At 28.5% G+C, this 18,558-nt stretch overlaps 1 protein-coding gene across 8 annotated transcripts in view; it reads right to left on the reverse strand.

Moving 5' to 3' along the window:
• Positions 1-4,904: 4,904 nt before the first annotated feature.
• LOC107441620 (DENN domain containing pinstripe) overlaps positions 4,905-18,558 on the reverse strand; it is a 54,437-nt gene continuing 40,783 nt past the window's right edge. For all 8 annotated transcript variants that reach the window (XM_016054950.3, XM_071184073.1, XM_016054949.3 and 5 more), the window contains 7 exons: positions 17,372-17,490; positions 16,311-16,408; positions 15,344-15,415; positions 13,275-13,357; positions 12,485-12,608; positions 11,220-11,403; positions 4,905-9,154 (listed from right to left, as the gene is read on the reverse strand). In XM_016054950.3, the coding sequence (XP_015910436.1) occupies positions 8,971-9,154; positions 11,220-11,403; positions 12,485-12,608; positions 13,275-13,357; positions 15,344-15,415; positions 16,311-16,408; positions 17,372-17,490 (864 nt within the window). In that variant the 3' untranslated portion in view covers positions 4,905-8,970. The remainder of the gene's footprint in view (positions 9,155-11,219; positions 11,404-12,484; positions 12,609-13,274; positions 13,358-15,343; positions 15,416-16,310; positions 16,409-17,371; positions 17,491-18,558) is intronic.

An 18,558-nucleotide genomic window follows, 5' to 3' on the forward strand; every position in this document is an offset into this window, starting at 1 on the left:
ATAGACAGAGCAAAATATATCAATACAATAGTGTGGGGGGAGCACCAAAAAAATAGAAACAAAAATATAACTTAAATATAGGAAAAAATGAGAAATAGAAAAAAAAAGGCAAAATAAAACAATCAAGCAAAAAATAGGAAACAAGAAATCAAGAAAATACAGAATAAAACTCAAAATGCAACATATAAAGCGAGTAGCGAATTCAAATGTACTTACACTTAGCGGCATTTTTAAAAAAGGATTTAAAATATTTTCGTCACACGTTTGCCAGATTACAAAATATGAAAATAGAAGCGTTGATGGAGGATGATGAAATTAATTTATGGCGGGTTCTTACTGAAGTACAGATGCACGTTTGATTTGTTAGTTACCTTTGATTGGCCCGAATCTGGATGTGAACAAGGTAAAAATATTATACTGGATAATTCAAAGCGGGAGATTTTCGTGCTTTTCTTCTTCGTGTACCGTAAATGCGGATTAGTTCCATCAAAAAGTCCTCTATGCAAGCGAATTTCTCCCAATACTTGATCATGGAGTTCCCTTGTCTTCTGGATTGGGTTCAAAATTACAAGGTTACGGAGTTAAACATTAGTAGTCGGTTGTACCACGACTGTTATAAAATAAGATTAATGAGGCTGGAGCCGTGGTGGTTCAGGAGATAGAGCTCTCACCTTCCAATGAGGTGAACGGGTTGAATCCCAGCGATAGCTGGTTAATACGAATTCCGCACCCGTCTCGCACGGACCACAGTGCTGTCGTAAGTATCCTCAGTGGTAGACGGATCATGGGTTAGAGCCCCCTTGCCGTCGGGCTAACCGTGGGAGATTTTCATGGTTTTCCTTGCCATGTAACGCAAATGCTGGTTAGTTCCATCAAAAAGTCCTTAACGAAGGCAAAATTTCTCTTCCAATACTTGATCCAGGAGTTCCATTGTCTTCTGGGTAGGGTTCCAAATTACAAAGCTATAGAGTTCAACATTAGTAGTCGTAAGCCCATAATTGACTGTTCAACGACGGTTATAGAATTAATAAGGCTGAATTTTTATTATCAAATTTAATATTAATGAGGTTGAAATTTAATTATATTTTTTTTTATATTGAACATTTTAGAGAAATTTTTACATTTAATGAATTAATTAGATAATAATATAAATGTTAATAATAAATGTTGATTTTAAATATCAAATTAATAAATAAATTTAGAAATTGGCTTTACGCTTTATAAAAAAAAATCCTACTTGAATACTAGAAGATATTTAGCCACGAATTTACCTACATTGGATTAACACAAGGTAAAAATATAAATTTAGTTAACAAGGAAATTTTTAATTATAACATGTAATGAACTCCACGATTTTAGAATTTAATTACGTCAGTTAGATATTCATTGTTTTCCATTACATTTTGGAAGAATTAATCTTTTTGTTTTTTCGATAAATAAACTATTTTACAACATATAAAATATTGACTCTAATTTATTTGACTCCAATTTATTGACTCTAATTGTAAAATATTGACTCTAAACTGGAATCGAAACCCCGGACTCTCGGGTCCAACAATTCGCTACTTCTTATCACGTATAACACTAATGGCCACGTCACACACGGCTTTGCAACTTACATGAAGCTTTATGTGCTTTCCTGCGCTTTTTTTAATTGAACCATATTTTGTCCAAACCTGGGGCCCCTAATTTGTCTAAAATTATTTCCTTTGGTACGATTGTATAGTATATTAAATTATAATATCTGCTCTAATTTGGAAATTATAAGTTAACATGAGGTGGGGGGTATGGGGTCATTTATATGCATACTATACGAGCAAAAATTTTCTTATTTTTTAAGCAATTGTTTGCTTTTGTAAAAAAGAAAAATAATAATTTAAGGGGAAAAAAAACTTTATTAATGTTACAATATTGGAAAAAAAATAAAAATTATGAAATGAAAATTTTAAAATTTTGAACCTTAACGGAGTTCGAACCTCCGACCCAAGAGTGCAGCAATTCGTTACTTTCTATTAAGTAACACTAATAGGCACGCCACACATGGCTTTGCCACTTATATTAAGCTTTAAGGGCTTTCCCGCTCTTTTTCAATGAAACCATATTTTGTCCCTTCCTGGGGCCCCTAATTAGTCTATAATTATGTCCTTTGCTACGATTGATTAGTATACTAAAATATAATATATGGTCTAATTTGAAAATTACAGGTTAATATTAAGGGGAGATATGGGGTCATTTATATGCATAGCAAATGAGCAAAAATTTCTCCATTTTTAAGCTGTTATTCGCTCTTATGAAAAAGAAAAATAATAATTTAAGGTAATTAACGTAAAGAAAAATATTAATTTAATTTAATATTATATATGGGGTCATTTACATGCATAGCAAATGAGCAAAACTTTTTCCATTTTTAAGCTATTATTCACTCTTATAATAAAGAAAAATAATAATATAATTTCTAAACTATTTACCCGTAACGGTGTTCGAACCCCGGACTTTCGTGTCCAGCAATGTGCTGCCTCCTATCCCGCAACACTAATGGCCACGCCGCACACGGTTTTTTCCGCTTATATTAAGCTTTAAAAAGTACATTTAATAAAAATAAAATATTTAATTATTTTACAATAATGTTACGTAAATAAAATGCGAGTGCGAATAATAGCTTAAAATGGTGAAATTGTTGCTCATATACTGCACACATAAATGGCCCCATACACCCCCTTAATACAAACCTATAATATTCAAACTCTGTCTGATACTATATTATTATGTACTATACTACCATACGAATTAATTATACAAAAATTAGAGAGCCCACAACGTGGCACAATTACAAATTAGAGGTCATGACCCTATGTGGTTCATTGTTTACGTACTGCATAGATACATATATAAGGTCCCATAACTCCCTTTAATATTAATGTATAATATTCAAACTCGGTCAGTTATCATATTATAATATACTTATTTACCATACCGAGGGAAATAATTATATAGTAAAATTTAGGGGCCCTTAATGTAGCACAATTCGCTTCCATAGAAACAACGTGGTAAATAAAAGCTTTTTATAAGCCAGACAGCCAGGTATGTTGTGGCTGTTATGGCTACGCGAAATTAAGCGAGAAATTGCTTGTCCTGAGGATCCGGGGTTCAAACCCCGTGATGGTCAATACTTAAAAATTATATTTAATAAAATAAATGTTTTGTTTTGTATTTTACCATTTAAATTTATTATTTTTCTCGTTTCTAAGGGCGAATAATAACTTAAAAATGGAGAAATTGGTGCTCGTATACTGTACATATAAATGGCCACATTTCTCCCCTTAATATTGACCAATAATTTTCAAACTCAATAATTTTCAACAGATATTATTATAGTATACTATACTACGGTACCAAAGGAATAATAAAAGACAAATTAAGGGGCCCACGATGTTTTTACAATAGGGTTCCATTGAAAAAGAGAGGGAAAGTGCTTAAAGCTTGTTTTAAATTCGGGCAACCAGGCGTGGTGTTGCCGTTAGGGTTAAATATTAGGATTCAACAATTTGCTGGTTCCGAGAATACGGAGTTCTGACCCCGTTAATGTCATTATTTTAAAATCGTATTTCATAAAGACAATTTTTTTTTAAATTTATTTTACAATATTGTAACGTAAATAAAATATTTCCTTTTCTCAAAAATATTATTTCTCCTTTAGTGCGAATGATAGCTTATAAATGGAGAAATTGTTGCTCATATACTGTACATATAAATGGCCATATAGCTTCCGTTAATATTAATCTATAATTTTCAAAATCAACCAGATATTATATTATAATATCTATTATATTATAATATCTAACAAAGTAAATAATTTAAGACAAAATAATGGGGCCACAATGTGGCATAAGATGGTTCCAAAGAAAAAATGCGGGTAAGCACTTAAAGCTTGTTATAATTCAGGTTACCATACCAAAAGAATTAATTATACATAAATTATTTTGCCCACAATGTGGCACAGTCACAAACTAGGAAGCGTGACCCAATACGGAACCAGGCGTGGCGGGATCGTTAAGGTTAAGTGATAGGAAACTAGAAATTGCTAGCTCTGAGTGTCCGGGTCCCCTAGGTTCGGGGGTTCGAACTCCGGTAATGGTGAATATTTTAAAATTATATTTCAATAAAATATTCCTTTTGTTTAAATTATTATTTTTCTTTTTTTTAAAATTGCGATTAATAGTTTACAAATGAAGAAATTGTTGCTCAAATACTGTACATATAAATGACCCCTTAGCTATTAAGAGCAGATAAGGAGTCATTTATATGTACAGTTATACAGTATATAAGCAACAATTTCTTATTTTAAGGCTTTTTAATGCACTTATAAGAGGTAAAAATAATCATTTAAAGAAAAGGAATATTTTATTTGCGTTAAAATATTGTAAAACAAATTTAAAAAAACCCTATTTTTTTAAGTACTGACTATAACCAAGGTTCGTACCCTGGACCCCCCGAACTATTTCCAATTATATTCAACACAATATTTCCAATTCAGAACAAAGACGTTCGAATTTCGAGCGCCATATCTCCTTGTTTTTTAAATCCAGCAATTGTATTTAAAGTTACCAATGTCAATTTCAAAAAGGGAAAATTTCAACTTGGTTATCGTAGCATTAAGAAGATTTTTGACAAATGCTAAAGTTGCTCTGCTGTTTTCAAGTTTTTTTAAAATTAAAATATTATTGTGCCTTCCGTGGATATTTGTGCCAGAGCCGCACTTAAGGAGCCAAAGAGCCACATGCGACTCTGGAGCCGCACTTTGTCGACCACTGTCATAGGGTAAATAAATGGTTTATATAAATAGTTTATTTGTTAGATAAAGTGAATTAGTTTATATACATAAAAATAAAATAACTTCAAAGAAATAAAAAAAAACAATCTTTATTTACATTTCTTTAATTAATAATAAAAGCCTATTTAAGTAGATTTTTCATTTATACATGATTTCCAATGCAATATATTACATTTGAAACATGAAATCCATTTACACAAAAATTACATATCACAATAGAGTCCATCTAAGGCTTTTACACATAGTAAATCAAGAAACTCAATTGCTGAAGAGTATAGAAATGACAAAACATAAGTTAAAACAACCTAACAACATTAGTTCTGTAATTGTAGAAAAATAAGTAAAAATAAATGGCACCAAATTATTGTGAAGAAATTTAGAAAATAATTACATCACTTAATCAGGAAATAAAAACACTTATTACCAAGGCAGATCAGTAATTTAATTGCTGTATTTTATTGCTTTCCCTAAACCCTAAATGGGATTGTCACAAAACAGAAGATATGAATGCAGACTAATAACAATCAGGAAGAACAGCCAAAAGTAAAAATTAAAGACATTTCTTAAATTTATCTCTTTATTCAGAAGTAAATATAAGTCAACTTAAATACGCTGTTTTGAACTAATCACATTATTTATAGTTTATACCTTAAGTTTAAAACAAATGCTTTGAGATTGTTGTGTTACTCATTTTTGTTTTGATAACCTTCCTGGAAAATATCCTTATAAAACTATATAAAGAGTATATAGTTTCTATGAAATAAACTAATGGTTTTTGTGTCAGAATGTTTTCAATAATATGAACGAAAAACTGAATTTAAATTGCTTTACTTCTATATTCATATGATAACATTACAAGTTATTAAACTAACTTAAATCTTCAATTGTTTAGTTGGATTTTAATTTTCTCCTGTAATGCAAATTGTTACTTAATTTGCCATTTTTAAAAAAAAATTATGAAAAGTCAAATTACGAAGATTCTATGCATTAATCCTATAAGATATTCAAAATATTTTAAAAGCATTATCATTTTTTAACAATGAACAAGTTAAGCAAGACAACTATTAATCAGCAAATATCAATCAGCAAAATATCAATCAAGCCCAAAGGAAATTTGAATGTCTCGAGTCAAGGGTGATTGCGACACAAAGTGAAAAACTGAAAATTTTACATGCAAAAAAAAACGATATCAAGATAATTTATATACCATACAAGTTTCATATTTAACATAACTTTTTGAGCTAATATTTATAATTATCTAAAAAAATTGACTTCTTACAAGAATCGCGATATCAGAATTTAAAATCGTGTGAATATGAATCGAGATATTAGACTGAAAAACACGGATATACAAATTGCGATATTGGATTTTCAAATCACATATAAATATGAAAATCAATGTTTAATATTACAACCGCGTGAACATGAAGCGCAATATTCGATTTTAAAAAAGCGTGAATACAAACGGCAACATTATACTTTAAAAATGCGTGAATACAAATCACAACATTTGATTTTAAACTCGCGTGAACATTAAGTCACGATAATGAATGTTTTAAAAACGTGCAAATACAAATCATTCTATGGGATTTTTAAATCGAGAGAATATGAATCGCGGTGAATGATTTTTAAATTGAGCTTATACGAATCGCAACATAGAACTGTTTAATCAGGTAAATATGAAAATTTCTATTTGATATTAAAATCAAGTGAGTACAAATCATAATATTAGGGTTCCGGAATAGTTCCAAATATTCAAAATGGCGAAAATTTGTCAAACCAAAAAAATTAAATTGCCGAAAGAATCACATTTATATAAACGTCTTGTTAACAGGATTTAGCATAAATTTCAAAATTTTATCGGATTTTAAGTCTTTGAATCGCGGAAGTCCGTAAACCAATGATCTCGAGAATCAATGTGATTTTTGCAGAAAAATCTCATGCCTTTAGTTTTTAGATCCACAAGAATGATACAAAAACTAGGAATACAATCACCCCAGTAGAGTAATTTAAAATATACTCTTATCAACAGGTAAATGAATAAAATGCAGCAAAATATAAAAACAAATTTAAATTATTAGATAAACCAGATCTTCCTTCCTTATAAATAAATAAAATTCAAAGATTTATTGTTAAAAATTCAAAGGTTGAACTCAAACAGATCTCCTTAGATAAAACTAAACCAAAATCAAAAACTTAACAAGTATGTACAAATATATACATATGAATAAAGCACTCTTCAACAATTAAGTTTCTGCTCATAATCCATGCATTCTGAATTAGATAAATTTTTTTCTGAATAATTTCTTTAATAAAACACAGTAACGACAAATTTTTGACAAGATTGCTGCATTTAATATTGGGAAAAAAAAAGAAAGGTAAAAGAATTGAACATATTGAATACATATGTAATTCAATATATGAGTATGCAATTGGAAATATTTAATTTATAAATATTAATTGAATATACGAATACTCAATTGAATATATATAATATTCAATTGGGTATACAATGAGCCACTTTACAACACAGTTTTAAGAAGATTTATTTCTAGAAGAAGCTATTTTTGGGTATGGTAATAAATTCTTTTGAACAGAATCTACAGTAGCACATAAAGTATTTTTTAATTGTATGCCCAACTTTAAATATAAAGCTTAATATATTAACTATTAAAATTTTAAAATAAACAAAATAGTTGTGACAATGTAGTTGAATTGTAAAAAAGAAAAATTCATGTGTTTTAGAAGATGAAAAACATAAATGTTAAACATGCATATTAACCTGATAAATAAGTGAATTGTTGTAATATGAGTGGGGGAAAAAACAAACAGAATGCCCTGTTTATGCTTTGAATTTTTAAATACCAAATTTTACATCAAATAGCAATGTCTGCATCAACATTAATTTATACAAACAAATTAAGTTGGAAAAAAAATTTAAAAAATGGAGAAAAAAAGAAGAATAAATTGATCTTAGTTCTTATTTGCGTATTAAAAACAACACCTAATTTAAAAAATAAAATTTTTAACTCTAACTTCCAGGCTAAAAGAAAAAGAAAACAAAAAGGGCCAAGCTGATTAAATTGTTATAATCTTGGCATGCTTACCAGAATATTATATTCTCAGTATACTCACAAGAGGGTTTTATGTTGCCTAAATCATTTTATGATTACCTAGTACAAGCAGCAGCTGTGAATTTTGCTAACTATTTCAGGGAATACATGTAAGCAAAATTAACTATCAAGTTTAACACAAACATGGATAAATGATACCCATGCAAATTAATTTTTGATTTGAATGAAGCAATATGGTATTCAAAGTGTAAAACATTGTTAATTTAATTACAAAAACAAAAAAAGAATGATATAACGGAAAAATCTCAGTTCTAACAATATACCCGTATAAAAAAAACATTTATACCATAAAATATAAACATGAACTAATTTCGAAATTTCACAGAAAACTTAAAAACCATTCTTTTTAAAACTATTCAAACAGTAAAAAAAAAATTTCCTGAAAATAATATGCAGGGTGATGGAAACCTTTGTTTGTAATTGCAAATGGTTTTTACACATCTTATTAAAATTTATTATTTATTTTAACGCTAAATAAACAAAAGAACTATTACTAAATACAAACACCATACATATGTAATTATTGATTCTCAGTATACTTCAACAATATGAAGGACGTTTGTTAAATGGAAAAAAAGTTACAGTACATAAAAAGTTGAAGAAATAAACACATTTTACAATAAATAAAAACCGCAAAATTGCAAATAAAAAGAAATTTTATGAAAAAAATTACTGGAGTACGCTGCTTCGCCCGATTATTCCTCCGTATTCGCTCCTTCTAATACACCCCCTGGCATTAACCAAGACATCTTTATTAGGTAAAAATTAGAAGGGGAAAAAATGACTGATGAAATAAACACTCTATTAAAACCTCAACTTATCTTAACAGGTAAAAAAAAAAACTTAAATGCAGCACTGTCTGGATATTAAATTACTTTTGCACTCGCCACACATAAACATTCTTCTACTATATATATGTAATTAACCTGGAGTATGAGCCATGATTTACAGTATGAGCAAATGTATTCAGAAAAATTCTGGGTTATCAAAGTCTGTGGGCAAAACTCAGCTCTCGATTCCTTTGGTGAGCGAAGCTTCTAATGTGATGGTAAATTCGGACAGGGATTCCAAGATTTGTACTAAAAAGGTGACAAGATTTGGATCACGAAGAAATGACTGTTCTTCATACATGCTGGCAGTGACAGGTGTTGATGCTATGTGAAGAAGCATGCGATGTAAAAGATGGTCCCTGGAAGCAAAATTAATAAAAAATAATAACTACTTTCTATAGAGTTCTGATAAAAGTCATTTCAACTAACTACAGTCAGAGTTCTGTTTTACAATTATTTCTTAAGAAACAAAAATATTTTGAAATTTTCTTCGTAAAATAACTTTGAAATAGCTAAGTGAATTCTCTATCGGCCAAAATTTTTCTTGTGATCCACTACATTTTTGGTCATACATATATATTAGCATCAGTCCAAATTATCTGAACCTAACCTTACTAAATGGCAATCAAGAATTTAACTTTGCAATTTTAACTTAACATTCAAATTGTTTTAAAATTAAAAATAATAAATAGTGTACCTGTAAATTTTGCTAGTGTGGGAATGCTTTTCGGTCCTCTGTGACCTATCTACTCATAACAGGGTATACCTGCATTGGGTACCTGGACATATGGGTATTCTCGGAAATGAGCTAGCTGATAAAGCAGCATGGGCTGGTACTAGTGCAATTATCTGGGGCCCTGAACCTACATTGGGAATTTCTCCCACCTCCTTCAGGGCATCTATATTCAAGCTCTATGGCAAAATTGCCCATGAGCAATGGCGCATCGCTGGCGGTCAGAGACAAGCTAAGGAGCTGAATCGTGACTGTCCTAGTGTACGTCAAAAAGAGATGTTAAAGCTTAATCGAAACAGTTTGAGGAAGATCATTGGTCTTCTTACTGGACACTGCATCCTCAAGAGACACCTATACATAATGGGAATTGAATCTAATTCTCTTTGTTGAGGTTGTCATCTTGAAGAAGAGACATCAGAACATATACTTTGTGATTGTGAGGTCTATTCTGCTCAAAGATTTAAGCATTAGGGGCAGCATTGCATTAAAACCTGGACGTGTTTGCTGAATTTTATTTCAGCTATAGCGTTTTCACGCTGATCATGATTTAGGGTTTGGGTACAATAGACCTCTGGTCGATGTGCCCTGCTCTCTGGAGCTGCCCAATTTCTAAGTCTAAGTACCTGTAAATTATTTATCTCGCCCTCTCTCATTTAACTGTGTTTTTTTTTCTATCTATTCTGTTTCACTTTTTTTTTAAATTTAATATTCAGTTCAGATTTAAAACCAAGAATCCTCTCATTGGTCAGCAATAGGGACGCTTGAGGGAGGGAAGAGTAAGGGATAATTTGGCAGCAGTTTTCACCAAGGAAATGTTAAAGCTCGCTTGAAATAGAGGCTTTTATTTATTTATTGTTAAAATTCTGAACCAATACTATTAGCTATTTTTTTTATTGCAAATTTCCTTACACAAATATGGAGTGAAAAATTAATTATGTAATCTTAGAAGGGTGTGTGTCTCATAATCTATAAAATGTGCCCCCCTGTGGTACCTGTTTTCTTCCTTTTTCTCAAAACATTTCTGAACATATGAAACTTATTCTTTATTTTAACAGATTTAATGGTAATAGTAAAATTCATTAAAACATGATATAATGTCAGTAAAATATGTCAGTAAATGTAATGGCGATATATTGTCAGTAAATTTCATTAAGCAACAATATCAGTAAAATTCATCAATTGACAATAATGTCAATTGAAATTCATTAACTGACAATAATGTCAGTAAAATTCATTAATAGACAATGTCAGTAAAATACATTAATTGATAATAATATCAGTAAAATTCATAAACTGACAACAATGTCAGTAAAATTCATTAATTGACAATAATGCCAGTAAAATACATTGACAATGTCAGTAAAATTCATGAATTGACAATACAGTGCATCCCCAGAAAATATTTCTTTTTTCATTTCTATCTTCATTGTAATGATGATTAAGATGTATAAAATAAATAGATATTAATTTACGATATAAAACTGCAACTAATTACTTTTTTAATTACGTCTAGTGCTTATGAATTTAAAATCTGTTTAATTTTTTTTTTGTATTAGAAAATCAATGAGAAAAGTCTAGTATCTACAATACAATTTCTATACTTTTGTACACATGGTGATGCAGCATTTACTAAAATGCTTATGAGTTGAACACAATTTGAATTATAAATTATAAGAAACAATAAAACGCACCTGGCAGCAAAGCATATGAACAATTGGAATTTTCCATCTTTTCCAACTGAAGATGATGCATTGTCAATTTTTTCAACCAAGTTGCAGTATGAGCGCATAACCATCACATGTTCTAACGTTTGTCTTGGAGTGGAATTGCTTTCATCTTCCTGCAAAATATCTTCAAAATAGCCTCCAACTTTGACTGAAAATAGAACGGCACAAAAAAAATTTTTTTTAATGAATCACAGGCAGCTTATTTAATTTAGAACTCAGGTATTTTTATGATAATAACACACTGTTCAGTGATTATAAAGGAAAAGTTCTATGAGAGCACATTTTCAATATCATCTCAGAGTAAATTGTAACAATTTGTTTCACCAATAGAGGTTTTTACTCACTATTTGGCGATCATAAAACAACATTTCTATGAGAGTATATATTTCCAATATTACTACTGAGTAACAATACACGATTTGTTTCTCCAAAAATGGTTTCTACTCTACATAAGTGTTTGAGTGATTTAACCATTAATATTATCTAACCACCTATGTTATTTAACTATCTATGTTACATAATTATGGAATATCTACATAAAGAAAAAAAATAGAACTGTAAGATCAATATAAACAATATTACAGAAGGAAATATGTCAGCTGTAATAAGATTGCAGATTAAACTATGACATAATCTAATTGTTGTCATTAATAAATGAATATTATTTATTTTAATTATTTTAAAATAAAATTACTTTTTAACACAGATAATGTAATTTGATAGCACAAAAAAATTGTGCAGAAAATCTAGGAAAATGATAATAAAAAAAATATTATTGTTATTTTTTAATTTTAAGCAATCTGGCCTCAAATTAAAATTTGCAGAAGATCAGATTGCAAGCTTTCAACAATCCATGATATTAAACAACAGCAATATTCCAGAAATATGTTAAAAGATAAGAAATAAGATTTCTTTGCAATCTACATCTAGAAGAAGAAAAAAAAGAGTTAAATTAAAATCTTACCAAAGAAGTCTCACAGATAAACGAGCCTAAAAACGCATTTTGCTTTAAATCCTTAAGAATTTTGGGCACATGCTGCTTTAGCACTCTCCCAAATTTTATTTCGTTTTTATGCTGCAGATTTTCTATTAGGGAATATGATTGAAAAAATTCTAATGCAACTACGAAGTTTTTAAAATTAGTTTTTCAATGTGAGAGCTACCATACAAAAAAGATATTTGTTCATAAAATAAATAAATAAAATAAAAGAGTTAAATTAAAATCTTACCAAAGAAGTCCCACAGATACATGTGCCTAAAAAAGCGCTTTGCTTTAAATCCATAGTTGAAAACTTGTTCAAGGCAGTATACAAGACCAAGTTCACCACACAATAATATGGTTAGGCTTCCTCTCTGTTAAAATAACAAATTAAGTTAAAACTCCTTATTAAATAAAATAACTAAAAAAAAGATTGAAAACATTGAATAACAGAATTATCAGAAACCCTCAGAAAAATTTCCTGTTTTTTTTTTTTTTTTTTTTTTTTTTCAGAATGATTTTATAGAATTTCTTTAATTTTTGAAGCCATTGGTATGAATTTCATTACTAATATTATGTCTTATTCTTATAGTTAAAATATATTGCAAAATCCTTACTCTTGCCTTAAAAGTTAAAAATAATTTTTTTAAAAAACAATTATTACAAGGACAATTTTCATAAAATAAAAAAAAATTTAACTTTTAGATACTTCACAAACTCTATTCCATCACTCTTTAAGTATTTTAATTAAATTCCATGACATTTCTCTGATTTTCACAAATTGATGAAATTCCCTGATTTTATCCTGTTTCTTGGCCCTGAATAGATAAAATTACAAAGACATCAAACTGATATTAAATAACTGAAAGAAAGAGATTTATGCAGAACTTGATTGATTGTTATTATCTAAATTTTTCATTGCAAGATCACTTATCTGATTGCAAAAAACAAAACTCATTAAAAATAATAATAATAAAAAAAATTATGATATTATTTTATACAGTATTACACCTTAATAAAAATATTGAAACCATACAAACCTCTTTTTCAGATTTATAGTAGTATTTAACAATGTTATTTACTGCATCTCCCAATAGTTGCTGTATTTCTGAAATGGTGAGCTCTAAAAATAAACAGATTGCATTAAAATCTCAATAAAAAACTGAAGTTATTCATTAATTAATTTAAATAAAAATTATGTAAGCTTTTACAATACATACCGTAAAATTCACATATTTTGGCATTCACATATTTTTTATACATACACACAGGGAAGGGATTCACATATTTTTGTTAACTCCGGAATTACATGAAAATTTACAAATAATGATCCAACTTTAGACTACATTAAAGTCTGTTATTTTCTCTCAAAAAGGCCAACATTAAATGATTAAACATGTTCACAAATTAAATTTCTTTCAATTATACATTATTTTGAAATAAAAAGTAATATTAAGTTAGAGAAAAAATATATGAGCAAATTTTATTATAAAGAAGAAGAAAAAAACTTAGTTAATTTGATTAGTAAATGAAAAGTTCTGTATAAGTTTTTAAATTATTATTATACTGAAATTTTTTTACAAACATATATACACACACACACGATGAAACCTCATGTTATGGTAACAAACGCCTCCAAATTATGGATATTCGTTTTTAATTCCCTGTAACTCTACTATGCGAAAACCATTATGTGACCTCTCCACAAAGTTGCCACTCTCGTAACTGTGCGCAAGCAGTCACTTACGCCGTAAAATATTCCTTTGAAACACTTCAAATCAGAAACCACTTTTTCAAAATAAGAAGAAAAACAATTATTTCAGTTTAAAAAAATGCATATTTTTACCATTTTTAAAAGCACGTAAATTTTTCCCTTATTCATAACTAAAAAAAATTTTTAAACTACATTCCCTTATTCATATATAAAAAAATTTTTAAGCTAATTGTAAAGCCAAAAGAATAAATTATTCTCTTGTCATCTTTCCTTATCATTGCCAAGAAAAAAGAGAAAATAATACTGTTCACGTGAAACACTTCGAACTGAGCATCTTTCGGTCTTTTCATCTGGATGATCCAGTAGACCCCACACTTGAATAATGAGACCCCACTTACTCAGTCTTGAGACACCACAAGTTGAAATGACAAATCCGTTATCAAAAACTTCAAATTGGCTACTAATTTTAAAACACTTGATTACGAGCTTCGATTGGGCAAATAAAGAAATCCTAAACATTCATGTCCTACAAGCTTCTTTATGGATAAAAAAAAAAAACTTCAAAAAGAATACAACAGAAAATAATATTTTTGCATAAGTCAGAGATGACACAAAATTTAATGATCCTGTTTATGAATGAACAAATTTGATTCCCCTGACTGGAGAAAGTGTTATCAACGGTGATGATTCGTAAACATTGACGAGAATATTGAATGTCAAAAGAATGATTTAAATACAGAAATTTTTTTTTGTTTTTTTTTTGAAATGGTGATGAATAATGACGCCAAGAGTGAAAATGGAGAAACTGATATACAATTGATGCTTTCTGAAAACAAATCAAAATTGAAAACTATAAGTTAACTTGTATTGAAAAACTGAGATATTTTTTATCAATCCAAAAATTATAAAATTAGTGTAAGAATGTGAAATGATTAAAAAATTTACTATGAAGTTGTGATCAGTTGCAGTCACTTAAAACAAACCTCGATCACATCTTTCTTTTCACCGGGATAAATATAAAGCAAAGGCATGTATCTAATTTATTCCTCTACTCTTTGTTAGGTAAATATTATTATTTCCTAAAGTTTAAATAAATATCAGTGTAAATAATTATTATAGATTATTTAATTATTTCTTGATCACTGCAATTAATTAAATACAATTTATGGCATGTGCTTTTGTCATTAGTGTGCCCTTCCCCTAAATGGACAACTCCAGTAAATCAAATTTTTTTTGGTCCCAAGTGTCCCCTTAATCAAGGTTTTATTGTGTGTGTGTACTGTGCATATATATATATTGTCATGAATTTTTTACTATTAGTGGTGTTTTTATATATCTAAGTCAACTTATAAAATTGTATTGTTAAATAAAGTAATGAAGAGTATTGAAACATACTTGGTTCGCTTGGTCTTCTAGGAACACTCGGAGATCGACACCTTGGCGGGGTTCTACAAGCCTCCATTAGTTCTGAGAAAATAAATACAGATGCTATAAGTTCAGCAGTGATCTCTTAATATACACCAATAATATAAAAATATATAGTATACTCTCAATATTTCTAAGTTGAAAGGATGATAAATAAGTTTCGAGATTACTTGATAATCATTAAAAATTCTTCTTTTGTGTGTGTTTTTTTTAACTGAATAACACACGATTCTTTAAGCCAAGTTTAAATTTATTTCTTAATAACAATTATATATAATTTTAGTAGAAATAAAACAGTTTAGAGTATAATAGGTAAAAATTTAAATTTTTTTTTTCAATCAAAAAATTATCCCAATCTGGACCAATAATTTGGAAAAAATTTGGTCAGGTAAGTGTGTTAAGTCATGCACAACTATAAAAAATAACTTTAAAAAAAAACCATTTAGAATACAACTAAAATGCATAATAAAGTTCAAAGTAACTCAATAATAGCATGCTTAAAGCAATAATTGAACTATGTAACTTTATTTAAAATTGAATGTTAATTCATGATATTCAAATTATTGAATTATTTACGAAATTAATTTATGTATTCAACAGAAAATTTCAACAAAAAAAATTACATTGAAACTTTATCCAAGAATGAACAGAAATGCTTTTTCTGGCGTGAAAGTTGTGTACAATAAAGAGTCTGATAAAGTTTTTTATCCCTATTTAAAAACATGCAATCATGATTAATAGCAGATGTAAAGATTCAGAAATGATTTTTCTGGCGTGAAAGTTGTATACAATAACAAATCTGATTAAGTTCTCTAGCCCTACAAAAAATTTAGAAACATACAATTATGATCAATAGCAGATGTAAAGATTCAATTACACAACGAAATGATAAACTCATGATAATGATTATTATGATTCGAACATATATGAAAATTACCATCAGCATCATAATCCCTGGGGACCATTTCGCCGACAAGTAAACGTTCTGTACTTCCGTCATCAACACCTTTCCCTAGCCATCTACCACATGGAAACCTAAAACAAATCAATCGGAACTCTATAAAAATAAATTACCATTGTTTAGAATTACTTAGAATATATTAACTACCAAAGTATATGCACTTCTTTTTCTCCTATGCATTTTCTAACAGCTTTCAGCAGCAATTTAGTATAGTTAATACATAAACAAGATTTAATTGTTTAATATTATATAATATAATTTATATTTAATTATTGAATATTTAATTTCAATATCTGGGATTTTCTTGAAACACATAACAGTTATGTACTAAAGTGTATGTATTATTCTGACACATCTTCTGCTACGTTTACAACAAAAATTAGGTTTTGTTAACATCGAAATTTAAAAATGTTTAACACTATCAAAAATATATTACATGGTAATATTTTGAAGGAAAAGTAACAAGAAGTGTAACAACTCACATTTTAATTAAAATAAAAATATTTAAATCAACAAATTAAAATTTCTTCAGTGCTTATATATATTTTTTTTATCAATATAAGAACACTGGCAATCATTATTACAATTATACTTACAAATACCATTAAAACACAAAGAAGAAATTTGAAATGTAATCTCTAACATGCATTTCTGTGAACTGTAATATATTTTTATTGTGACATGTCAGAAGGAGCACAGAGGTTTTTAAATCATCACAGGGGGAAAAAAAGAGCAAAAAATATTGAAGAAAAAAAAAAGAGTGAAAATTATGAACTGCCCCCAAATTGAAATCCAAACATTAAAGAACAAAATTTGCAGCTGTGGGGAAAATCCTCTTCAAAAAAAACTTAAGAAGTTGGCAGCTTTCATACCAATTTTGAACATGAAAAACTCATCTCAGTTGCAGAGTAATAGGAAGAATCTAATAAATTTTACTGTGAACAAAAATATCATTTAATAAGTTTCCGTCGTTTTAACTGATAGGGGGCTTACATATTAAATAAATTATAGAACATCACAAATATGAGGTTTCATACTTATAAGTGTGGCCAGAAATCTCGTTTCGGACTAGCACATGTTCAACCATCCATTTAGGTGAAATACCAGTATTGTCATGGCCAATTCTTAAAGTTGTCAAAATTCCTAAATTTTTATGCTAAAGAGAAAAAGATAAAGAAAAACCAATTAATCTGGCTATAAATATTTACAGAAATAAGAAAAGTTATAAATTAGAAGTCAAGTTCTTAATTAAACATTTATAGTTAAAAAAAATGCAAAGTAATTTCTAAAAAGCATTGAAATAATCAGAAATCTAAATATACTTAAATTAAAATCAGAGTAATTACAAATCATATTTTTAGATAATGAATTTTTATTTTAAACAATAATTGTGCAAAATTAAAGGCATTAAGGGGAGAAAATTTAATCAGTCAGACTGCACAATACCACTGCAACCTCTCGTAGAAGAAATCAATTTTAAAAAAAGACAGTGTCTGTTACAATAAATAAAATATCACAAGAAAATGCCTGTAAAATACACCAAAATGACAGACAATATCAAGCCTCTTAGGCAACTTCAAGATAATCACAAACTATTTTAAGAAAAAAAAACATAGTTAATTTTAAACACACAATAAATTTATAATGCAATAAATAAATTTACAATATTTTCTATAATAAGGTATTTAAGTATATTTTCTATAATAAGGTAAGGCAGTATTTAACTTACACATCCAGTATATTTCAGAATTCAGAAAGTGCATGGTGCATTCCTGAATTTAAAAAAAATAAATAAAATGAAAATAAATAAATAAAAATTAAATTGTAAAGATGAAGAAAGGTTTTATTTCTTTTCAAAATTATCTCTGCTTCACTAGCCTATATTTGAGATATCTGCTAAGTATGACCTTGGGGGTCAAGTGACTGTTACTGTCTTATGGTGAAAAGAGGTGTAAAGTGACAAAAATAGAAAATGATTCTGTGAAAAGGGTGTGGTTAAAACAAAATTTATTTCAAGACTGATTCAGCAATAATTCTTTCCTCTAAGGAAAAGAAGAAGGTAAAGAAAAGGTTCTGTTTTTCATGCTTACTTCTTCATACGAAACAAATTTGGCACTTCCCTTTTTTAATAAAAACACAAGTTTTGGCAATGCCTAGTTTTTCTTACTTCTTTTCTAGTGAAAGACATTTAAAAAGAAAACAAAAGATCTACATGATTATTTTG

The sequence above is a fragment of the Parasteatoda tepidariorum genome, chromosome 1 (genome assembly GCF_043381705.1).
Source record: "Parasteatoda tepidariorum isolate YZ-2023 chromosome 1, CAS_Ptep_4.0, whole genome shotgun sequence".
Classification (NCBI taxonomy): Eukaryota; Metazoa; Arthropoda; class Arachnida; order Araneae; family Theridiidae; genus Parasteatoda; species Parasteatoda tepidariorum.